This window comes from Heliconius melpomene, chromosome 10 (assembly GCF_056956725.1).
Source record: "Heliconius melpomene rosina isolate 202511_hmr_F chromosome 10, ASM5695672v1, whole genome shotgun sequence".
NCBI classification, from domain to species: Eukaryota; Metazoa; Arthropoda; class Insecta; order Lepidoptera; family Nymphalidae; genus Heliconius; species Heliconius melpomene.
In genome coordinates this window covers 7125989-7152427 of record NC_140398.1, presented here as the reverse complement: position 1 = coordinate 7152427, position 26439 = coordinate 7125989, and the positions used below count along the sequence as shown (strand labels likewise).

Here is a 26439-nt window from a genome sequence, read left to right as displayed (position 1 = left end):
AGCAAAAGAAAGAAAACAAACATTGTATTTCCCGCCACGTGTAATTTGGCAGTTTGTCTGAATTCAAAGGAAATACTTCAAAGCTTTTTTTGTTCAATTACACTCAGTAATTCAATAAACGGAGAGTCAAATGACGTCAGTTTAATTAACGTTTGTGAATTCGCGTGTAATATGTCTCGTAATTATAGGCGTTTGTATTGTAACTTTTAAAAGTTAAATTTAAATTTGCAAATCACGTTTTAAATAAACGAAGCTTGGCTAGCTTCATTTTGAAATTTACTGGTCCGTATTCTTACACTGTTTCACGCTTTTCCCGCAAAATTGGGTAGATAGAGGGAACTTAGTGTCAAGATATCCTGATTCTTATTTTTTTGAGATATTGCACTTAAAGTGACGAAATTCAACGTAGCACATTGTATACAACGGAGATAAATTATACATCATCATTTTCCTGATTGGGGATCAACCCCACAATCGCCATGTTTACAGTCAGTTTGTTTTGAAAAAAAGATATTAGCTTACCATAAATATTCAATCTAGAAGTATGTTCGATGACACCAAGCGAGTTAGCCGCTCTACAAGTGTAGAGACCGCCGTCTTCAGACCGCACCGCGCTGATGTTCAAGTAGCTGACCACTTCATTACTTTTGGTTGCGAATTGTTCTATGCTGTATCTAAAATTATGATGGATATTAGGATGGTCAGGCTTCACGCAGTTCCCGCATTTAATCAGATAGTCAGAAGGAACCCCTTGTTAATTAATTGCATCTCTCATTGTCCATCCAATTTTCGAGATTTCTGAGTTCCATAACTCAACACACTTTGCCACACTTTGTTAGAGGTGGGAAATAAATATATTTCATTCTAGTGAAAATCAATGCTACGCCGGCCTCAAAATAATCTTACATACGACTTCCTAATTACTTCAAGTACTATACTTAACAATACAACTATACCTATGTCTAGCCATGGTATTGACAGGCTGTCCGTCCAACAGCCACGTGAAGTGCGGCGGCGGGGAGCCGGCGGACGAGCACTTGAGCGTCACCACTTGCCCCGGCCTGAGGACTTGCTCGATGAATGTGTATTGCAACTCTGGGGCTGTGTCTGTGTGATTAGTTTGAACTTAGAAATATATTTGTGATAAATAAAAATTTTTTCTCGTAAAGCAATAAACAGAGAGAAAGTAATGTTAAGACATTCTATTCCCCACTTTTCGTCCAATTTTCCAGCAATTGTTCATTTGTGGAACTAAGCACCGCGTTTTGTCAAGAACAGTACGAAAACGGTATTTACTATTTTACTTTTAAAGTCCAGCAGAGAGGTCTAATAATCCGAACATTTTAGTACCTTTAACTTACCTCCCAACCTGATTTCAGCACTAGCTTGAGCAGAGTCCCTGTCATTTCTTGCAACGCACTGATAAACGCCCTTATCAGATCTATGTACAGATGCTATCACTAGTTGTTCCCCGTTACTTTGCACGCGATGCCTTCCTCCGGTCACTCCAGATATGGGTATTCCGTTGTGAAGCCATTCTAGACGGGGTGCCGGCCAGCCAGCCCAAGTACAGTTTATGATAGCTGTTCCACCACTGTTGACTACCTGTAGACAAATTTTGTGACAAAATCTTATAAATAATGGCGTCGTGGCTAATCTATCCCTTGCAGGGTAGTCAGAGAGAACAAACGTACTATTTTCATTGTTACATTTGTAAATAAATTATACTTTGCTTCGTAATACAAAGTAGTCGAAATGGGGTGTTTTAGTGTATTTTTTGTATTGAAGTCAGGGGACTACAATACGAATGTCCACTGCGCCTAAATAAACAAGCTAATTGAGATTCACTGGACAAAAGTGGTGTAACTCTGTTTTGAAAATTATTATGAGTTTAGTCATATCATATCTTCACACATACACAGTAGGGTAGGCAGAGGGAACCTAGAGTTAAGACATTTCGTTCCTCATTGTCTGCTGAATTCTTGATGCTTGCAGAATCCTTCGTTCTGGTATCAAAATAAACAGAAGTGTTGAGTTCTGCCACTCAACACGCGAATGTCTCAAACATGGGTGAAAAATTTGGAACGTTGTGTCCTAACACTAGATTCCTTCTACCTACCAACTCTGTTATATGCAACGTGAAGTGATTTTTACGTTATGACTCTTCAAAACCGGCTGTTCCTATTGTGCTCTAGAACAGTGGACGCTGCATGGACATAACTCATAGAGTTACACAAACAAAGTATGTGTGTCAGGTGACTTTGTAAAGCCTATTCTGTTATACTTGTTATATCAAATAGGCTAAAGTTAATATGTATTTAAGCGTGTTATAATAGCAAGTTTAATTCAAATCATTTTATTAAAATAAAGAGCTTCACGCGTTATCCCGCAAGATAAATTAGATCACAGTGCTGGAACGATACAGCGTGAAGCTTATTCCTGTCTTTGTTTTCTAGGTATATGATCTATAATCTCGAAATAATGCATTATTTCAAGTGATTTTATATAACTTATTTATAACAAAATTTCTTAAATCAAATATGAAAATTCAATACATTTTTTCAATTTCAATTTCAATATTACAGTTGGAGTGTTCGTAAAAACATAGTTGCTCGGAAAGCAAAAGTTCAAACTACCCACAGTTCTAACGAGGAGAACATTAACGAGGTTTCCTATAAATTGAATAAGTTCACTTTTAGTTGTTCTTAAATGTACGAATTTTATACCTGTGTATGTAATACTACTTATTTTTTTTATTTTAAGCATTTTGTAGATGAAAGAGTGTTTATTGAAAGATTTGAAATTTTGTATGTTGAGTGACGAAAGTTTCTTCTTCTTCTTCTTTTACTATTTTTTTATAGTTTCAGGCTATAATATCCCACATTTATCAGGGTAGATAGAGGCAACTTATTGTTAAGGCACTCCATTCCCCATTCATCACCTACTTTTTGAGACATTCCGTATTAAGTGGCGGTATTCAACGCTGCCCTTTATATTACTATAGGTCTTCTTACAATAAATTAAAATTAATGTTTCTTCTTTTTTCTTACAAGAAATGAATATTAATCTCTCCCGAGTGAGAATCAAACTCACAACAATTCATAGTCAGATTGAGAGTTATTATATTTTTCTTTTTTAGCTTTACGCTGTATCTCGTACATAAAACGGTAGGCAGAGAGAACCTAGCATGCTAGTGTTAAGACACTCCGTTCTCAATTAAGACATTTCCGTAGTCCACTTTACACCGAATTCTTAAGTGTTGCGTGTTGATTCAAAGCCACGTTTTGCTTCAAGTAGGAAATATTCAATATTTCCCTCCCCTGAGTGGGAATCGATCCTACAACTGTCGCATTTACGACTGTAAATGCGCTTATGCCGCTAAATTTCAGTAAATAACTAGAAATCCTGAAAATCTATTACCTACAATGGCTATCATAATGATTTCCTATACAGAATATAGAATGCGTTATTCAGCATATAATATTACTAGTCTCTACTGATTATTAATAGTTTAACCGCAGGGCAGGATGGACGTGTCCAGGTACCATAGCTGTGAACACATAGAGATTAAACTATAGATTAATCTTTAGATAATGATACCGTTATTATTTATATTTATTTATATTTTATAGCTTCCCAGTGTACGCTGAGGAAACCTAATATTAAAACTACGTTCCCCATTTCCCGTTCAAGTTTAGGGAACGCGTGTTGAGTGGCAGAACTCAACACGGCCTTTTGTTTTCTTTAAGAAGGAAGAAATAAATTCATTCTCCCGATTTACAGTCGAACCCAGAACCCTCAAATTAGACAGTTAGATGCTCTTAAACCGGTCTGTTAAAAATATATTTAATTCAATTCGCATAAAATCAAATATATATACCTATATATATATATATAATATGTATTACAACATTCGATGTAATTTAATAGATCAATTTATATACTGATTTTAAAGCAAAATTCCCACGCGCCATACATTCAGCTAGAGTTACTGTGTTACGTGTTTCACATTAAACATGATATTTGCATTAATCGACCATTATTAAGTGTAATTCACGTGCATTATAATGATAATACACTTTTGAAAGCAGGGTATGCCAAGGGAACCTAGTGTTAAGAAACATCCTTCCCCACTTTTTGCTCAATTCTGGAAGCATTGCGTGTTGAGTGGCAGATTTCAACGCCGCTCTTTGCTTGGACACCAGAGCGAAGAAATCTAAATATAAATTTAAATAAATCTGAAATATTCTCCTTCTATCTTCTTTATCTTCGAGTGGGGATCGAACCCACAACCAAAAAATTGCACACAAAAATTCCGCAATAAAACAAGCAATCATTCACTATTTGAAGTGGTGACCTTTCGAATTGAGTATTTAAATTTTAATTGACATCGTATTTAGGGCCAAATGTTTTGTCCATCGATTATGGTTAGACTGGTTCACGTGTCAACACCCGTCCCTCTGGAATTGGAATATAGCTATAAAACGTTTAACTTTTTAAATATCTGTATACGCTGTTACCCGCATATGACATGGTTCCCGAACTCAATGCTGCGGTTTGTCTTGTAACCAGGGCAAGAAGATGAAAATAATTCTCAAGTGGGAATCAAACCCACAATCGACACTCCGTTCCCATTAAGACATTTTCATTTCCCATTTTCCGTCGAATCGGGAGGCATTGTATGCCGGGTGGACATTTCGCGCTTTACCTCGTTACCAAAGCTTTCATTTCCTCTAGTTGGAATCGAACCTATAACTTGTCGCGTTCACGCTTCTGCCCCTACGCCACGACTACCCATTCGTTTACATGTACATATAACACTAAAACAAATAAAATTATAAGCATTTTATTAACGAAGACATAGAGAAAGCCTCGTTTAATTATTCCGAATAAATAATGAAGCAAACACACGGCCATTTGCCTCTCGATTTAACCGTGCGGTATTTGCGGCCGTGATTTTAACGTCAGCTCTATCTGAGTCCGAGTGACGCGCTTTTAATTGCCGTACAACAAATTAATTTGATTTGGACATCGCTGTTCTATACTGTATAATGTATATTTATGAATTACCAGTTATTTTAAAAATTATTCCAGTGAGTTCGCCCACCTCTTTTTTTGGACATATTAGTAACGTTATGTACTGGATGGTTACACATCGTTCTCTGCTTTCCGCATTTGAGTCACGGAACTTAACGCCTGGCATTTTCACTTTTGTATTTTGGCAAACTTCCCTTAACATATACTGTTTGTTTTATTACAATTGGTTCATAAAAAAAAATATGTCAATTTAAAAAAAATATACATATACGATAATATTGCTACAAAATAAGTGTTTTGTTTAATTGGCAGAAACTTTAGCAATCGATGTATCTTTAAAATGACAATGTTGTTAAATAATCAAATTAATTCATACGACAAAATAAATAATTATATAGTATATGCGGGCGAAGCCGCGAGCTAGGCTTAGGAATTATACTATAAAAAAATATTTACAAGGCAATTGTTACATGGCATTGGTGTTTCACTAAAAATGAGGTAAGAAAACAACAAAAAATATTTAAGAAAACTTAAGAATTTTCTCTGACGCGTATTTTCGCAGTCAGCATAGAACAATATCATTTAATATTCAAAGTGGCGACTCCCGGTGCCCTGTGAATGGACGGCAACTGTTCGACCTGTTTACATCAACCGAATGTATAGAAACGCTCTATAGAATTCTAAATGTACCCGACATATTATATTTAGGTAACAATAGCGGCATATAATTGAGGATGTTATGGCTCAGCGGCGAAGCTAAATGGTATTTGAACTCATAACCTCGAATCGATTCCCACTCAAGGGTAATAGTAATTTTTATTTCTCCTCTCTGGTAACAAGACAAAGCGTGTTGAGTTCCCTTACGGAACATGCTTTGAAAAATGGGCGGGACGTGAGGAATGTAATATATAGTGTGGAAAATAATAATAAACCACCCTTTTTGTGGGGATAAAGCCGAAACCTAGCGCGAAATAAAATGTATTTAATTTATAACTTTTTTAACATTCTCGTTGGTATATTTAAAAAAAAAAAACAATTTGAAGATGAACAAGAAAAAAAATATATATATAGCAGAAAACTCTGGCAACATACAGTATCCTACATCCTTATTCTAAATAGTCAACGAAGTAGGTTACTTGTTCAGCAAAATAAAGGCGAAGCGAGAGCGGACTGATTGTTTAAGATCGGACCCAAAATTGTTAGTGACCCTTCGAAGAAATTGAGGGTAACATTACTACGGATACCACTTTGCAAAGACAGGATTTTGTAAATTGAACCTTTGGGAATCGAAAAGAGAGGGCCTACAAAAATGTTTTTGCATCAGAAAAATCGATGTTGTTATGCAAGTTCAATATTTAAAGTAATTCTAGCAAACAATACAAGAATATATTTATATAAATAGATATTCGTATAGGTACCTCAACTAACAACAACAAAACCGGTCTAGTGCGAGCATTGAGAGAGACAGTGCGTATTTCTTTCAGCTGTATTGTAAGCGAAAGCTTCGAAGTGAAAACTTCGTGTCAAGTTTCATAACTGGAGGTCTCTGGTAACGCAAAAAGCAGGCAAAAGCGATGCATAAATGCTCGTATTTTTTGATTGTGTTCAAAGTATGACCTAGGTAATTGGCTAGAACGCTTGGACGGTAAACAAAAGGCGCAAGTTTGTGTCCCGATTCGTTTAAAGACTTAAAGGTGTGTGAATAAAACATTAAAAATAATTAAATGTATTTTTTCTGCCTATCCTGCTGTGTGCAGGATACAACGTGAAAACAAAATATAATAATAATTTTAAATGAAACAGACACCCGAAAACACCATACTAGTCTTACATTAGAAAAGTGCTACTGACACTTAACGCCACCCGTCACGTCCCGCCTCTCTGTTTGTGTTACAGATCAATAAACAGGTGAATATGACGTCTATTGTCTTTTCTTATCACCTTGCCGTGTTGTGTAATGAATGTAGTTACTTTCCTTTGTTATGTACTCTATGGCTATGAGGACTTTTCTTATACAATTTTTTTCTCGATTCTCGCTTGTTCCCGTGGTTCTCCCTTCCTGACCAAACCCACCCAACCTACATATGCACCAATTTTCAGATTTCTAAATCTATCTGTTTCAGTTATAGATCTATCAGCCACTCAGTACGGGAAAGTTTCTTATATATAGAATAACTGCGAATACCCGCTTTCAGTACAAAACAGCGATGTCCAAATCAAATTAATCTGTTGTACGGCAATTAAAAGCGCGTCACTCGGACTCAGATAGAGCTGACGTTAAAATCACGGCCGCAAATACCGCACGGTTAAATCGAGAGGCAAATGGCCGTGTGTTTGCTTCATTATTTATTCGGAATAATTAAACGAGGCTTTCTCCGGTGTCCTCGTTAATAAAATGCTTATTTTTTTGTATTATATGTATGTATTCAAATTAATAATTAATTTATAGACCTATTGTGGACGATCAGTTGAGGGAATATTTTTTTTTATTTTGTCGTTTTTTGTCTCTCAACTCACAATGTCTCAAAATTAGGGCGGAAAATGGGAAACGAAGTTACGTGAAGCTATTTTTTATTTTTAATCGATCAGTAAAAGGAGATCAATTTGATTATATTTTTTTATGTTTGTTAGTTGTTTTTTTTTTGTTAAAAATTATTACAACACAGGTTCAGATTCAGATAGAGCTGGCGTTAAAATACGCAAACACCGCACGGTTAAATCGAGAGGGAAATGGGCGTATGTTGACTTCATTATTAATTCGGAATAATTAAGAGAGCTTTTAGTTTTTACTCATTCACTTGATGACCTATTTACTAAAGTTCTACGTAACATATTGGAATTAAAAGCTTAAATTGTGCAGCTTATTGCAGCGTTAAAGTGTTTTTTTGCTAAAGTGAACCTTTTAGCGAAAAGTATCAATTTTGTTGGAGAAAGTTATGTATAACATATATTTTATTACTATTTTTTTACCTTCGCACTTCAGCGTTTTGCCTCAAGGAAGGACCAGATCGAGGAAATTTAGATATTAAATATTTTATTTCCTTGAATGGGAACCAAACCCACAACCTGTCGTGTTGCGTCGTAGCGTCGCGGCGTGCTGAGTCTATTAAGTTATTATTTAAAACTTCCATCTTTCGGGCTTTCCAAGAACTGATGAAAGTGGAACACCAGTTTATGCTCCGATTACATTTGTGCCGTGCTGTCCCCTATGCTGTTTCTTTTCCATATCAATGACATGTAAGGGAATTCTAAGGTACATTGCTATATAGATGATAGCACCGTGCCAGTCTTTCTCGGGACTGACGTCGAGAAGTACTGAAATAAACTTGTGACTTCTGTTGATGCATCCCTCGAGAATATTTCAATTCAACTCCCAAAAGACACAAGTTTGCTCGTCAACCACTAAAAAAACCCCATATGTCATGTCACCAGTATTCGATAACAATCCTCCTAAAGCCGCGCCCAGTATCATTATATTGAGTCATATCATTTCGAGTGACTGCCAGTATCATGATCATCTTTAAGACAAGGCCAACATGCCTTCAAAGAAACTGGTGGTCAGTGTTTCCAGGTCGATACGACATGGGCACCTCAAAAAGTGTGTCTATCTCCACATTAAAGCTCCTGGCAGCGCTTTTCTGGTGCTACATGGGATGATGGGCGGCGGTTATAAGTATCAGGTGACCCATACGCTCCTTTGCCTTGTATAAGATATATGTTCTTATGAATGTTCAAATATATTAGTGAAAATATAAACTTTAAAAACAATTATTATTCCCAAATTAACTCACCTGCGTATGTGGCTGAGCATGTACCGTCAAATGTGCACGCAAAGCCAGATGCAGCCTCGACGTGACATGCCCATGTGCATTAGCAGCTCGACATGCCCATCGTCCATCATCAGAAAGCTCAGCTCGTCTAATGGTGAGAGCATCTGAAGATATGCTGTACCGTCCTCCGCCTTCACCCTCTCGGATCTCTCGGAGAACGCCGCCAGGTGTTTCCCGGTACCATCTAGGGAATATATCAATAATATTGTATGTAAATTATATTAAAGTGATGTTGTTTGTAAATTTTGGACTAATCTCTTGCAATGGGGAAGATACGTCAAAATAAGAAGTAGTAGCGTAGTGAGAAAACATCTACCTGCGACGATTGTAGGTTCAATTCCAATACATAAAGAAATAAAATTTATTTCTATCTTCGCTCTAAAAAATGAAGCGTATCCTTAAGTTTCCTCCACTCATGACTGGTATAGAAGGATTAGGTTCATCTTCAATTCTGCAGTGTCAAGACCATCTAGTTTCCAAAAATATATTTCTTAGAGTGTAGAGATATATTTTATCTAGAATCTAAAAATACTTTATCGACCATAAAATTACTGAAAATTGTCCCTAAAAGACCACGATTTTCAGTATAAATCGTGAGGATTTATTCTATTTTACTACGAAAAGGGATATTCTGATTCCAAAAATAAATAACGTTATGAATGCTGATTAAACAAGCTTTAAGCTCCTTTGAATATTCATTTTAACACTCGGAATAATATCAAGTTAAAAGTTAGCGTGTAACATTATAATGTGCTAAGCGACTGTTGTGATGTTCACCATCTTTTCGGTAAACATATATATTTTCAAACATAAAAGAGTTTTTCCAATCTTTTTAGTTCTGTTTTTTTTTGTTATTGAAGTAAGTTTATGAAAAATGTTTATGTATGTCTATTATATATTTTATTTTACAATTACTTGATTTTATAATATTTCTTGATCAGTACGGACACGACGATCGTATTTTACGACATTTTTAGCCTCTGATACTAGATCCTGCATAAGCACTTTAGGCAGAGAAACACCTCTAGCCTTTGCAAGACATTTCGTTCCCCCCTTTCCACTCAATTTTCGAAACAATGCACCGTGCATCTCTTTCTCAAGTGCATCAACACCACACCACGACTGGCCTCATCTCATTTATAATTTTACATGTTTAAAAAAATATTTATATCAAAAACTTTAACTTTAAAACTTTTAAGCTTTAAAACGGGACACTATCAAGAAAACGCAATAGAGTATAAAATTAGATTACCTCTAACACTTTTTGTCGATAGAAACTCCATTTATATACTTTTGCTTCTGTTTTATATGAAATGAAATAGGTAAATTGAAAAGGCGATAGAACTGTCGGCGTGAGTTCAAGTCAGCTAAATTCTAAGCAAATATTACTGAAACATTCCTTGAATGATAAAGTGGGGGTAGCGAATTGACGACGGTAGCGTTTTGTATAAAACAAGGTTTTATCTACGGTTTCGCCACTGTAGTCGTGAGGATGTGGGAATAACTAAAAATCGTGCTATGTCACATTTTAATTGCAAGAGTTGTGTCATGACACATTCTAGTTCTAAGAATTGTGTAATGACTAATGCCACATTCTAATTTTAAGACTTCTCGTGCTCGTCGTGATTTACAAATAAGAATATTTTTTCAATTCGAAGTAAGTAGTTCCTGAGATTAACCCATTCATCTAAACGCACTCTTCAGTTTTATAGTATTATTGTGGATTTATATAATAATATAGATTTCTGTTTGTGATATATTTATAAGAGCTATTATCACATCCAGTACAGGAGAAACATCGATAAATTATATGGTCATAATATATGATAGGTAAAAAATATTTTTGAGTCCGAGGCCAGACGCAGTGTGACATTGCAGCCAATGGAGACCACTTCGAATAAGCTTCATGTGTTAGCTTATTAATAAGTACTGTAATAGTAATAAATGTTACGTACAATAAAAATATGTTTTTCTTTGTAACAATATGTTTGTATGACAACACTAAGTATAGGCCAAATTCTTTCCGCAATATAAGGCAAATTTTTAAAGATAAAATATATTTTTACACATTCTCGCTTAGATCGATTGTTCGCCCGAGGGAGCTCTGTCATACCTTTACAGTGCGCTGCGGGCGGTGTATGACTTACGAGTGGTGATTGACGGATAGATAGCAACGAGTGTTTTTAAATAGAGAATATTTCTAAATCCATATAAAACAAGGATATTAAAATAAATAATATCTATCTTTCAGACGGGTTAGATAAGAACATGTCAAAAGAATGAGTGAAGAAGAATATTAAGCAAGAGTGAGCAGCGGGAGAAGCACTGAGAGGAATCAGTTGACTGTCGAGAATACAGTATCGATGATACTAGAGAAAGGTCATTTCCAGCAAAGCATGAGGACCTTCGGAAGGACATGCCTCCTTTATCTCTGGCTGCCTTGCTAGAGATAAAAAAGTTCTAAATACACAATGCAAAGTAAGCGAAATATGTTTTCCAAACCAAATCGATGTCTTCTAAAATCAATCTAACATGAAATATGAATAGATTTACACAACTATCGTTCCTCGAGGCGTTGATCTGATACATTAGGGGTGTAGAGGAACGTAACGGAACGTTGGAACATCCATACATACGTGACTCGTGATGTGCAGAAATGTTCTCGTTACTCGTATATGATTGATGATATATTTGAAATGCAAATACTTATCTGAGGAGGTCAGTGTCTGACTGTAAACGAGGCAGTAGGTTCGATTCCTACTCGAGGGAATGAATTATTTAAATTTTCTCTGGTGAGATGGCACAGCGCAAATTTGAGTTTCACCTCGAAAATCGCAATCCCTTGAAAATTGAGCAGGAAGTGGGAACGGAGTGTCCTCACATTATTTACACTCTACCACACACTCATTGGGAATATACAGTGCAGCTGAGCCATATTGTCCTCAAATAAAGTTATTATAATAATATTTTCTATAATTATTCAAACTCGTAATGTTTCCATATAACGACAACATTCTACTCTAACATAAGGGTTGTAACCTCGACTAGTAAATTAATTAGAAAAAAAAAACAGTTCCACCAATCAATGAAAATATTTCTCTATGATGTCCAATTTCCGATGCGGTTTCAGAACTAACCACTCGACTTTTTTTTCAATATACATTCAAGTATAATAGCTTTATTGGGAAATATATTTTTTTTATATTTTATTTTATATTTCTAATGAAAAAATGTATTATTTCAAGTAGCGTTAGTTATGTAGTATTGGCGTTAGTAGTGGCAAACAACTCAGAAAACAGAAATATGGCACTTAGATAGGTTAGCAACACTAAGAGAGATAATAGAGATATTTAATATTATTATTGTTCTAGTAACGAAACCTAGCGCGGCGTTGAGTTCCACTACTCAACACGCAGAGCCTCAAATATTCGGCGGAAAATGGGGAACGGGAGTGCCTTATTAGTTTCCAAGTCTTCTCTGTCTACCCTGCTATATGCGTGATACAGCGTAAAGCTGTAAAAGAACTGAGAACGGATTATTCAAATTCCCATGGAAAGCCAGCGACAGCGTGAAGCTCAACAAATTGGTAGTACCTACAATTTATTATATTCTATATACATTTTGTATCAAGTTTCCATCATCAATTAGAAATTAAGGGCAAATTTTCAAGAGTTTTCGCCTCATTTAAAATTTCACGCCGAATCATTATTAATTAGGACATCCATTAAGGGAATTTATGTTAATTAGTTTATGCGTATTTTGAACGTCCCTTAGAAAATATTCTAGAGCTTTGAAAGGCGATCTTGATTAAATTAATTAACAAGTTACAACTTGTCGGCGGACGTCTCAACTTGTTGTCTTTGACAAACATGCTTAAGTAATGGAAAACTGATGTTTCAATACTATGGATGTCTTTGGTAGCAAGTGTATTTGGTTTATTTTATGTGTATAGTGCACTCTATTGAATTTCGAGTTGAATTGCAAAATTTGGTCCATTTATTTCATTTACGACAGTCCCATTTATAGCAAGCAGTGTAGGCAAAATAAAATAATATTTTACTTTTTTTTCTGATCTTTATTTTACATAAATATTGTATTCAAAAAGGAATAGTTAAATTTACGCCAATAGAATTATTTGAATCCTCTGGCAATAAGACAAAGTGCGGTGTTTACTCCCGCAATTCGTAGTAGTAAGTTCGTGAGAAATAGAGTGTGAGTAGTAAGTTCGTGGGAAATAAAGTGTCAGACTCATACTAGCTTCCCACTGCCTAACCTGCTAATTGCGGGAGATAGCGGGAAACACCGTGAAACTATAAAAACAAATAAATACAAATTCTAGACAAGACAAAGTAAATAGTTAATGATGTTATAGTTTGTCTAATGTTTATAAACCATCTTCATAACTAATGGAAAACTGATGTTTCAGTACCGACATATCTTTCGAAGCAAGTAAGTGAGCTTTCTATATTTGATTTATACAATATTGTACTCTGATGCTGATTTTCCATTAATATTTATTAGTACTGTGAAGCTTCCGTACACTATTTAAGTCTACTATAAATTTAGCTTCTAGGAATTTGACATATTTATTGACTAGAATAGATATTTCGTGAAGAAATATCTTATCTAAATTTATATGAATCTAGTTCTGTTGATAATATTGATACTTTTACGAAAATTTGCAGGAAAGCAGAGTGTCTTAACACTTGGTGCTCTAAATACCCGAGGGCATAAAATACTAGTATAGTAAAGAATAGTACTAGTATTATAACCACTTGCAGCTTTTACCTAAAGAATCGAGCTCGAAAGCTGATTTTCTAGTAATTTCTTTAGATAAAAATCTAAGAAATTACCAGAAAATCAGCTTTTCCCCCCATAGCAGATTTTGCAAAGAGAACATAGTGTAAAGACACTCATTTTCCTATCGTTAATCATTAAATTAAGACTTGGTCGAGTGACGGAACTTAACGCCGCGTAAAATTTTGTACCCTCATTTAAAAATATTATCTGCAACAACTTTCTAAAGATACATAGATACATATATGAGTTGCCTGTAATACTTTAACAAAGCTACCTTTACATAAAGAGACAGTTCTGTCAACTCACTGTCTATCAACTCACGTAATTAACGCTATCAATCATTTTGAAAGCTTCTTCAATTATTATATAAAATTTAAAAATAGGTAAATTTTAAACCTATATTTTTCTTTTTAATTAACATTTTCTAGAATTTTTTTAATTAACATTTTCTAAAAATTATAGAGGCTGAAAAAACTGTATTAATACCTTACGTAACTTTTCTCCAGTACCTGTGTTTTTGAAGGCAAACCGAGGTTCTCTTCGCTTGTCACTCAATTCACGATGTGCCGAATTTGATTCAAAAGTTACCTACAGAACCTTATTACATAAATATTCAACTTAAACTTAACTTTTTTTGTTAAATAATGTTATTTCTTTTAGGAATATTAATAGAAAAATGAAAATTATATAATTTGTAATACATTAAGCCCTATTACTAGATTGTCTCTAGAGACTATTACTGGTTGAGTAATGAATAAAGTGCACTTTTACTCTTGTTGCTGTTATACTTAAATACTCTTATACCTTATATTCTTTTTATTTCATGTACAGCAATTTAGATTAATAAGGTAATATATTTAAATTAATATATGTCGATATCGAATATATATCTTATTTCAAGTGAAAACTTCCTAAAAAGATGTCATCACAAGTTTCACATAATGTTGTTTAAATCAATTTCAACAGCTAAACTGAAAGTTAAAATCCAATAAAAAGTTATATTCCCATAATGTTTCCATAGGAAATAGGTGAAACACTTAAAAACACTTGAAACAGAGCTAGTTAGCTGTGTAATGAGAGCGTTGTTGCTATAATTTTTACAGTGTAGTAAAACTTGTTCACGCACAGTGCTCGTACTGTTTACGAGAAAACATAAAATTTATTAGTACCTAACTAGTGACATGTTGTTAAAAATCTACACATATGTATGTACAGATATTTATAAAAGTCTTGTGTACTGACTGACCGTACTGACGAGTGACTGACAGACAATGTACAGACCAAATTACTGGACTTAAAAGGTTGAAATTTGATATGTAAATAGATTAGAAAGTTTAGGGAAACACTAAAAAAGGTACCAGAGATGACTATGTTTGTATAATACTCACATACTAATATGATAATATTTGTATAATACTCACATACTGAACACAATAAAGCTCAAAAGTTCAAAAGAAATTCTAGAATATTCAATCGTAAATTTTAATTATAACCGACTTATTTGTTTTAATTTTGTGGCGAGTATACTCGTAGATTTACAACGAACCAAAAACCACGCTCAGTGTAAATATGTTCAATATAAAATTTATAATTTCTCGAGAAAGAAATTCAAGCAAATTTTATTATCATTTAGTCAGTATGATTTAAATTATTTTTCACATATATCGTGTTCCAGAATAATTTTGAATATAAAGTAATTATTGCAGTCACTTTTAAATTTAATTATAACTTATATATATAACATAAATATAAAGAAAACGTATATATATAATATATATTTATTCTTTAGTTATAGTTATACTGTATGTTAAAAAGTTTTGGTTTCGGCCATTTTGGTTGGATTATCTATCCCTTGATATTAAGTACGCAAATATAAATATTTACATATTGTATATGTAGTAGGTTTGATTTGATATCAACACGTTTATCTGACCCTCACGTACCTCCTAAAATTCGCATATAAACATCATGGACTAGTCTCCTTAAAAACCCCATAAAATTTGTGGAATAAAATGAGGAAAGCAAGAAAAAAAATTGCGTAATCGTCGTAAATTATATGTATGTATATTTTTTTACTTCGAACGGTAAGGAGTCTAACTTCGATCTCCACTCGGGGAAATGAACTATTTCCAGTGTTGGTAAACAAAACGCGGCGATGAGTTTCGCCACTGAACAAGCAATGTCTTGAAAAATAGGTAGTAAGTGGGGAAAGGAGTGTCTTAACACTAGGTTCCCTCTGCCTACCCTGGAGAGAGACCTTACGGGATCGTGAAGCTGCTTTAATATATTAATCATTTTGTTAAACCAAATAAGGTTTTTTTAAAAATGTTATTCCACATTAACGATAGAAAAATGAAAGGAAATGAACACGGCCCGTGTGAGCCTCGCTTCGTTCAAAATTTTTAATATGTTTTCTGCAATATTTTTCAGCATCTTATTTTTTTTTGTTACATATCAAATTTTCCACGGATTTTCTAAATAAATATATTACAGCAATATAAAAATCCATTATACAGTAAAATTGTTATATAATTGAACAAGAACTCCAATAACACTGTAAAATAACTAATTTCACAGCTAAAAGTGACGATTATGTTTATGAATAAATAATTTCTATAAAATATATGATTTTAGGTTTATTAATCGTTATTTTCAGACAGACTGACAACAAATTCCAATTTCCTTATGAGGTATAGAAACTTTAAAATGGATTAATTAATGAGTTATCTATACTGTTATGCTCTAGATAAATAGTTATTTAAGTGTTTTGGCTAATATCACCCATACATTGGGAACTATTCTATTTTGTTGTATAAGAGATACTGTATGAAACTAGAATGAAGCTTTATTGAACATACAAACATGCATACAAACTTTTTGTATCATTATACTTTTCATTAATAATATATTTGAATACCTTCTATTATTGAATGACCGATAGACAAAATTGAAATTTGTCACAACAGCTTAACAATTATTTTCAATACACATATTAGCTTAGATCCTTAGCCCTCATGATTTAAATTGAAAGTTTAGTCGGTTGTTTAATCTTTGCATCTGATTACCTGATCTAGAAGCGCGGTAGCGCGGTCAGCCAAGTTCGGTAAAGCAGAACTGGCGAGCAGAACCGTGTGTTACACGAATCATTTGAAGCCACTTTTGACGCTTTTTTAGCGCGTTAACTCAGAAACTATCCGACATAAACCTCTGAAAATTAGCTCAAATATTGTGACTCGCAACTTACACTACTCTCTGCCTATCCTGCTGTGTAAATTAAAAAATGCTAATTTAAAAATTAAATGCTAATTTAAAAATTAAAGTTTAGTATGTACTTACAATAATTCTATTTTTTTTAATTTAGAATCATTATAAGTACTACAACATACATATAGTAAAACTCCAAAAAACAAAACCAATACTTTATTAGGATTAACAGTCAGGACTTATAAGTAATTCTTCAATGAATTGAATCTTCGCCAGGAACCCCTCATATTTTAAAGAGGTCTCGACTGTTAATACTAATAAACTATTGGGCTTGTTTTTTTATGCAACCGGGGTTTTAGTTTTTTTAAATATTTTTTTTTGTTTCATTGTTTTGATTTCAATATGTTGTAAAGTATTTATTATGGGCTGCATGCGGAGAGTGGAGTACCTACTTATTTACTAGGTTTTCATTCCATATGACTTGTGCCGTACGGACATACGCACCTTTTGGCATTAATGTATGTAACTAACGCTGCTTAGTCTTTGCACGAAATATCTATATGAGTGTTACTCTTTGCATGCTGTACTATATAAGGCGACGCCAAATTAATTATAAAGAGAGCACCAATTGTGTACCAATGTAATTGCAATAAATAGTGACTACGCTTTGATTTCTTTTTTATAACCCGTATAACGTAGTGTACGTTACATACTTAATAATACATATAAAATAATACTTAGTAAAAATAACAAAAAAAATATGCAATTTCATTTATGTATTAAACGTATATCATCAATCATATTCAGTTGTTTTATTACATAAAAGGAAATACTTAAGAACTTCCGCTTTGGCTTCGTCTGTTATTATTGTTTAATCCCTCGTTTTGGCTTCGTCTGTTATTATTGTTTAATCCCTCGTTTTGGCTTCGTCTGTTATTATTGTTTAATTCTCCGCTTTGGCTTCGTCTGTTATTATTGTTTAATTCTCCGCTTTGGCTTCGTCTGTTATTATTGTTTGATTCTCCGCTTTGGCTTCGTCTGTTATTATTGTTTGATTCTCTGCTTTGGCTTCGTCTGTTATTATTGTTTAATCCCTCCCTTTGGCTACGTCTATTATTATTGTTTAACCCTCCGCTTTGGTCTCGTCTTCCGCTTTCGCTTTTACGCGTACCGTAACACATGCCGTAATACTCCTCCTGTCCTGGGGGACATCCAGCAGCTCGCTTTGAATCCAGACTTGAATCGTGTTCTGCTTCTACTAAACACATTGCGCCCAAAATCACCACCAGCAAAATCAAGATTTTATTCATTTTTTAAATCCTGGTCCTAATGTATTGAAAGTGAATGTTTAAATAGGAATAGCTAGCTTCTTTTATACTTGATTTTGTTTTCATTATTACGCCGTGAAATTCTTTATTTCACAGTTATATTATATTTCATGTTAAATGATATTGTCATTTTACAGTTGATCAAAATTTTTTAAGTTGGTGTCTTTTTAGGGTTCCGTACCTTTTCAGGAAAAAAGGAACCCTTATAAGATCACTTTGTTGTCCGTCCGACCGTCCATCTGTTCGTTTGTCTGTCTGTGTGTCTGTTTCTCTATCAAGAGCCCTTATCTCAAGAACGCTTAAGATATAGAGTTGAAATTCAATCCATATACTCAGATCTACAATCCTTAATTTCCTGAAAAAAATAGTATTTCTACATTTACTTGAAAATAAGATAAGTAATAAGATTTGGAGCTAGCATTTACACTGGTAGTTTTAGTTCAGAAAATAATACATTTATGGTTAAATCCGGAAAAAAAATGGTATTAAAGCCGCTAGTGCAATTGATATATCAGGTGAAAGATCTATATGGAATTCAAAATCAGTTTAGCTAGAGCACCTCGCTTGAGCTTTTTGTATGAATCCAGTTTTTATAAATATAATTATTATAAATTTTTATTATAAGTATAGGTATGGATTGCTATATATTTGCAGGCAAACTCATGGCTTGAGTTCATTCAAATACCGATAACTTTTTTTAATTAACCAATTTTGATGAAACAAACTTTAGATGTTAAGTTGAGGTAAAACAAAGCAATTGGTGAAAGTTTTAAGTAAATCGGTTCAGTACTTTCGGAGATAAACGTGATCATACATACAGAGAGACAGACAGACCGACAGACAGACATTTTTGCTTTCTCTTATTTTTTTTAAGTGTCCCTCTATCCATTTCAGTCAAAAATACAAAATGTTAAGATAATATAAATACTTGGGGTAAGGTACGACAATTTAAGGGGTTCATATCTATACATAATGTAACAAAGCGGAAGAGTTTGTTTGTTTGTTTGTTTGTTTGAACGCTAAGATCTCAGGATCTACTGGTCCGATTTACTTTGTTTTTGTTTTGTATGAAAGCTGCATTCTTCAGAAGTGCTATAGGCTATATAACATTACGTTACACATATAAACTAATATATTTTAAAGTACTTTCTAATATAAATATTATAGTCACTTTTAGCATTTTATCTAGATTGAAATTATAGTTTACTGTATAATATTCTAATAAATAATTAAGGACATGTCACTGATTCGAAATGACCTAGCCTTCGGGCGGCATAGTATGAGTATTACCGGCGCGAAAATATTCTTATAGTTCAAGCAGGCGTAGCCGCGTCCGGGTCCACTAGTTCTAAATAAATAAGGAAGAAATATATTAGAAAATTTATGTTAGCTTTAAATTCAATTGTAATTTGACATGAGTTCTGATAAAACTGTGAAATGGCATACTTTATTGCAAAAATTCTTAGTATGACTATAAAAAGTTCTAGAATATAGAAAGTATACAAAGGGAACCTAGTGTTAAGACACTCTTAGGTAGCGTAACTCAACCCCGCTAGTAAATGTGTTATGTATGTATGTTAAATATGGATATTTGCTTCAAAATGTATAAGATTTTATATATTAAATAGGTTTAGCTGCGTTTGCGTCACTATATCTGGTAATTATCAAAGTCCCTGCTCTCCAGGACAAGTGAGATACAATGGTCAATGTGTTTACACTTGAAGTAAATGTTTGCTATTATATCTTTACTTTACGACTAGTGAATTAATCATTATATTTTAAATATATAAAATACGTATTATTTTCTCTTGTATCTTCATGTCTCTTTTTCTTTTTTGTTTTGCAAGGGAAAGCGTCCAAAAACATATTTTTACGACATCCTTATTTAAATCTATGATTTAGTATATTTCTTCACGCTGTATCCCATACAGCAGGTCAGACGAAGGAGTCTAGTGTTAGGACACTCCGTTCTCCATTCTCCTCCGACTTCTGTTAACATTGCGTGTTGAGTAAAACTCAATCCCGCGCTTAGCCTCCACAAAAGAGCGAAGAAATGAAAATATAAATAAAAAAAATATTTCATTTCCTCGATTGGGGATCGAACCTATACCCTAGTCTATAACCTATTTGTGCCCTTAGACCACGACTGGCCGTAATATATTATTAATTAAAATTATTACGCCTATCCTTATAAATATAGTACATTTGTCCATGAAGGGCCTCTGTCACCATAACGTTATTGTTTCACTAGCCGTCACGTCGACGCAAGATGAAACGTCTAATGAGTGTGATAAATTATATTATGATATCGCGTATTATGTCTATTAATGGAACTAAAGGCATTTTTTATGGTTCCTTTCTACATTTTGTGGGGTTAAAGTTGAGTGGGACATACATGACTTTGACATTTTAAATGTTATGCTGGATGCCTTTTTAAACGGTTTTATTTAGCTCACCCCGTTTGTTTGTTTGGGTCAAATTTAGTAATTGAAATTTAACCCTCTTCCCGTTAACCGATTGATCTGAAATTTGGTATACGCCTTTGATTCTGGTGACAATACAATTATCCATATTCAATATTATTGTGAATCCAAGATGGCCGCCGCTACAAGATGGCGGACAACTTAGTTTTTTTCAATCCCATCAATATGGATATCAAATGAAAGGGCTTGTCAAGTAGAATTCAGTGGACTATACAAAATCAAAATCCAAGATGGCCGCCACTATAACATGGCGGACAAGTTAGTTTTTTTCAATCCTATCAATACGGGTATCAAATGAAAGGGCTTGTCAAGCAGAATTCAGTGGACTATACAAAATCAAAATCCAAGATGGCCGCCGCTACAAGATGGCGGACAAGTTAGTTTTTTCGATCCCATCAATATGGGTATCAAATGAAAGGGCTTGTCAAGTAGAATTCAGTGCACTATACAAATTCAAAATCAAAGATGGCCACTGCTACAAAATGGCGGATAATGTAGTTTTCAATCCCATCAATATGGGTATCAAAATAAAGGGCTTGGTAAGTATAATACAGTATACTATACACAATTACAATATGAATCTCCCACCTAAGTCAAGATCTGGTATCCTGTCGAGGACTGTGTGGCTATAGGGTGCCTAAAAATGATACGTCGCTAGGGGTACCACCCAAGGTAAAAGGTAAAAGCGCGCCGAGAACTGTATGGCACTAGGTGGATAAAAATGATATGTCGTTAGCGTTTTCCCCTCAAGATTCAGGCACATCTTGTTGTACATAGCCTTGTCCCTCTATTGGACCTCTGGGGGGGTCGTTCGTAACATTCTCCATTAACCTTGCAATAATGAGACATCGAGCCTCATTTCAACGAATTGAATAGCATGAGAAATAAAAACTAAAAACTTAAAAATAAAAAAGTAAAAAAAAAAATTTAAGTTAAACGGTTTTATATTGCAGATAAATGTACTAAAAGCTAAAAAATAATTTCATAGAAATTATGATTACTAAAATAAAATCGTGGGGACACTTGCTACTTACCACTAGGTGGGTGAAGTCTCACGCTATGTCTTTCAATTGTAGATATTGGACGTGCCCCACGATTAAATTTTAGTAATCATAATTTCTATGAAATTATTTTTTAGCTTTTAGTACATTTATCTGCAATATAAAACCGTTTAACTTAAAAAAATTTTTATACTTTTTTATTGCAAACTATGTATAGCAAGATTTTGTTATTGTAACCCACGCACCTACTCTATCGCGTACAAAAAACTCTAAATTTATTTCGAATCAGTTTTACTTTATGGATGTTTGTTAATAACGGAACTGTGAGTTCTATTACATGTTTTAGGTTCCTACAGTAAAATCTGTTTAGGAGCTGATTCTAAAATTAAGTAAGGCTATTATTTTTTTTCGACTTTTTAAACCGTTTTTATTGATTGCTTGTTGGTTAATTCTACTTTGCATAATATTAGTAAAACTTTTTCATAATGACGCTAGGATTACTCTTCCAACAAGTGTTTAGCTCTACCTCCTGCTTCCATAAAGAAACAGTAAAACTATTCAAAGGATTTACTCTGTCTCATTATTTCTAATTATTGTAAAATATATATTTTTTTATATAAGACTTATATAACTCAATGTTTGCGTAAAGTTCGATGCAACCATTTTATAAATTAGAAAATTCCAAATTTATTCTTATCTGCCCTATGACCATTTCAATTTATTTCAATTTAATATCTATAATAATTTTTGATAAGAAACATATAAATTTTAAATCGATTAGAAACAGCTGATAGAATTATTTTATATTAATACGATATATCCGTAAATCTACATGAATTCAGCATAAAATATAAAAAGACAAATGTATATAACATATATTTTCACAATTTTATTTTATTATTTTTTAACACTTTGCAATGGGCAAGAGAGTGGTGCAGATCTACTGAATAGTGCTGAGTGCTCTCCGACGGACTATTCACGCAATGACAAAATCTGTCCAATCGTGATGCCATGAAATATAATTTAGAACTATAACTAGTTTTTTATTCTTTTTTAATATTTGGACACATTATGTTATTTACTTTAATCACTACATTTTAGTGAAAACGACAGAACACCTTATTTCATCTAACTGAACCCTAATTACACAAACACGAACACTTACGCAGAGATATTAGACAATTGCGTTAAAATTGTGAATCTTGATATTAATTGCTTTTGAGTTTGTTCGGTTGGACACCCTAATCTTAGGCACTATAGTTACTTTGGAAGTGAAAAAATATTTTTGTGAAAGATACCTTGAATTATTGACATGTGTCATGTGTCAAACATAACTCTTCGGGACGAAGCCGTGAGTAAAAGTAGTCAAAATATATATACAAAGAAATTAATGTAAATAATACGAAACATTGTTTCCCTGATGAACTTTTTGCGCATCCCAGTTAACGTTGGGTTGCTAGAGGTTAACGACAGTATAACAAAAAGCCGGACGTGTCATGTATTTTATCCCTGACACGGCTATTGCGAAAATTATATTATTGTATTTTTATACGAGAAAACTTCAAAGCATTAACTTATGCTTATTATTATTTCTTATTTTCTTTTGTGGATTAATTGTATTTGATTGGAATTAAAATACAATTTTAGAAGGTGGAGACAGTGTAAATATAAATACATTTTTTTAGCTTCATCTATAAATAGCAAGGTAAATATTTAGCTCCCAACTTGCTGCCTAATTTTAAAGCCATTGCGTGAAGAGTATTGGAAATCAACGCCACGTATCTACCGGAGAGAGAAAATGAAAACAATTAAATATATCATCATCTTTACAAACACGCCACGACTGCCTCAATTACAATATGAACGTTAAAATAAATAAATAACATATACGTTGTTATAATTAGTTATAATAAATTATAACTTTGAATTTTGAATGAAATATTTAATACTAGCGGACGCACGCAGCTTCGCTTACTTATTTAGGGGTGAATTCTAAGAAACCACGAAACATGTGTTGAATGAAATATTTTTAAGAGTCTAAATTTCAAATTTTATAAAAATCGGTGGCGATTTAAAGATTTTTCCATACAAACTTTGAACCCCTTATTTGCACCCTTAGGGGAAGAATTCTAGAAAACTATGAAACACGTATTCAATTAAATACTTTTAAAAATCTAAATTTCAAATTTTATAAATATAGGTGCTGATTTTTTTTTTTTTCCATACAAACTTTCAACCCCTATTTCACCCCTTTAGGGTTAAAATTTTTCAAAATCCCTTCTTAGTGGATGTCCAGATTACGAAAGTAAACATCTGTCCAAATTCCACGTTTCTACGCACAGCGGTTACGGCTGTGCGCGCGTCTTACCTCAGTCAGTGAGGACAAGTCCTTTTATATATATAGATTTCATATTTATGTCCTCGCTCTGGTAACACAAAGCGCGGTGTTGAGTTCCGATTCCATCACGCAACGCTTTGAGAATTCAGTGGAAAGTGAGGAACGGAGTGTCTTATCACTGAGTTTCTTCTGTTTGCTATATTGCATAAAGAACACAGAGTGAAGATAAAAGATGTATATTTGTTGAATGTTTTAAAAATAGCTGCTACCTAATTAAAATAAAATGTTAAAGTAAATATCCAACAGATTTTTTTCAATTAATCACTCGGGCTAGTATTCTTTGTGAAGCGGAAATTACCTGTCACGGCGTTTTACAAAAGAAACGTTTTTAAAATGTGCTCCTTAACATGGAAAAATAGAGAGACATTCTTATTAAGTATTTAGAATATTAAAGTTAAAAAGCTCAATTCGCTTCCTTATTATAGAGCATTTTACACTTAAAATTTTTTGACACTGAAATTTGATAAAAAATGTTTTTTTTGTTCGCCACCACTTTCACACAACACACACAAACACCCACACACACACACACACGCACATACACACACAATGTTGCGCTTTGTACCAGAGAGGGTAAATTTTTGGCGTAAAAATGTTACAAAAAAAATATGATCAAATATAATATGTTATTAACATAACAGAAATTTTAGGAATCTTAGAACTAGCTCTTATCTATGTTCGAATTTTAAATTGTAAATAACATTTATGTGCCCAAGATTCCAAATTTCTGATAGTCCTATGAATTATATCCATGTAACGGATACTTTCATGAGTAAATTATGCAGAGCACATCCGGTGGGCGGATATTGTTGTGAACAGCTCCACGGTTGACTGCCCTAATGCATGGAACACCATAAGCTGTGTTAAAAAATACTTGTAAAAGCTGGATATTAGTAGTTTAATCTATACTTATAATTTAGCAGATTTCTACTATACATTTTGTTACCAGAGCCAGAAAACTAAAACAAATTTTTCCTCTGAGCAATAGCAATTCTACAGCCACCACGTTTACAATTAGGAACTGTTCAACAATGCTAATATACATACGAGACTAAGTAACTAAAAGAAAAAAGAACTTTATTCCTAATGCTAAGCATTCCCAAATCCCAGTGATATTAGTTCATAAACGTGATACGAGGTTAATAGTTCCTTCAGGCTGTTATACAAGTATATAGCGGTTGTACCAATACTTAAGGGTAGATATACAACCCTTGGGCCCTTTCAACTTTCGTCTACATCGCAAAAAGAACGACAGTTCGTGTATTAAATGTTTATAAGCATGAATAAACATTTAGGATTTGTGATTATGTACAATATTAGTAGAAGTCCCGCTGGGGAATTAACACTGTATTTTATAAGATATTTAATACAAGAATTATATTTTTACGTTTTAATGTATTTTTTTTAAATATTCGTTCCCATTAATATACTTCTGTTCCCCACTTTCCGGCGAATTCTGAATACATGGCCATTCTGAACAATACGCCATGTGAAGTGGCGGAACTTAACGCCGTGCTTTGCGCTAGAGCGTGGAAAATGAAAATATCAACTATTTAATTTCCTCCGGACCCACAGCCTGTCTCGCTTACAGTCGCATGTACGACGGTTAATACCATGCTAAAGGTGGTATTTATATAAAAGCTTTTAGTAATAGAAAAGTGACACCGCAGATGCACCAATACATTAATATTTAAAAAAAATATAATTGAAATATACTTTCGTAAACACCTTTTGAATTGTCAATCGGACGAATCTTATAATTTATTGTTTTATTTAAAACTTACGTGATAGCAGGTAGGGGATTAGCGTGAACCAAGCAAGGCAGGACGGCGTCACCTCCACGTCGGGCGCTCGCTTCCCAAGTACCGGGTAATACTGGCCGAGGCGCTGCAGATGCACTCATGGCTAGAAATAATACATAAATTAAATCATAAAAATAAGATTTTCAACTACAATCAATCTACAATCTACTACTACGAGTAAATAGCGTATTGTGTAGTGGAATTAAACATTGCGGTTTTTTTTGTTGCCAGAGCGAGAAAATTGAAAATTGAACCCAGAACCGTGCCACTGCACTACTACGGCCTCAATCTGAAATTTCAATCAATCAGAAAAAAACTGGGTAGTAACTGACATAATTATGTTCATATCTTCAACTCGAAGATCTATCAAATTGGCCCAACGTTAGTTAGACCAGTCATCAAAATAATACGGTCATCTGGCCGTCTATACTACTGTATGCTGGTGCGAGGGTGACAATCGAAATTGAATGTTTAATGTGTCCTGCGAAGCGTTAACCAGGTCATCTGCACATTCATCAATTTATGCCTCAGGTGAATGTTGCTAACTCAAGTCTAT

General features: G+C 33.7%; 2 protein-coding genes across 3 annotated transcripts in view; both read right to left on the bottom strand.

Annotated features, from left to right (window-relative positions):
* LOC146535366 (cell adhesion molecule Dscam1-like) overlaps positions 1–26439 on the bottom strand; it is a 131619-nt gene that overhangs the window by 19353 nt on the left and 85827 nt on the right. For both annotated transcript variants that reach the window (XR_014878309.1, XM_085190966.1), the window contains exons 7-11: positions 25866–25986; positions 8829–9051; positions 1362–1605; positions 957–1107; positions 523–674 (exon numbers count right to left, since the gene is read on the bottom strand). Coding sequence is in view for 1 of the 2 variants with exons in the window: in XM_085190966.1 (XP_085047092.1) it covers positions 523–674; positions 957–1107; positions 1362–1605; positions 8829–9051; positions 25866–25986 (891 nt within the window). In the remaining variant the exon portion in view is untranslated. The remainder of the gene's footprint in view (positions 1–522; positions 675–956; positions 1108–1361; positions 1606–8828; positions 9052–25865; positions 25987–26439) is intronic.
* On the bottom strand, positions 17705–18328 carry LOC146535367 (uncharacterized). The gene has a single exon (XM_085191108.1). It carries the CDS (start codon positions 18179–18181, stop codon positions 17705–17707), a length of 477 nt encoding a protein of 158 aa, XP_085047234.1. The 5' UTR covers positions 18182–18328.

What these genes read in the sequence shown, in the direction of transcription:
- LOC146535367 (XM_085191108.1), bottom strand. Translation starts at nt 18,181, where the DNA reads ATGAATAAAATCTTGATTTTGCTGGTGGTGATTTTGGGCGCAATGTGT.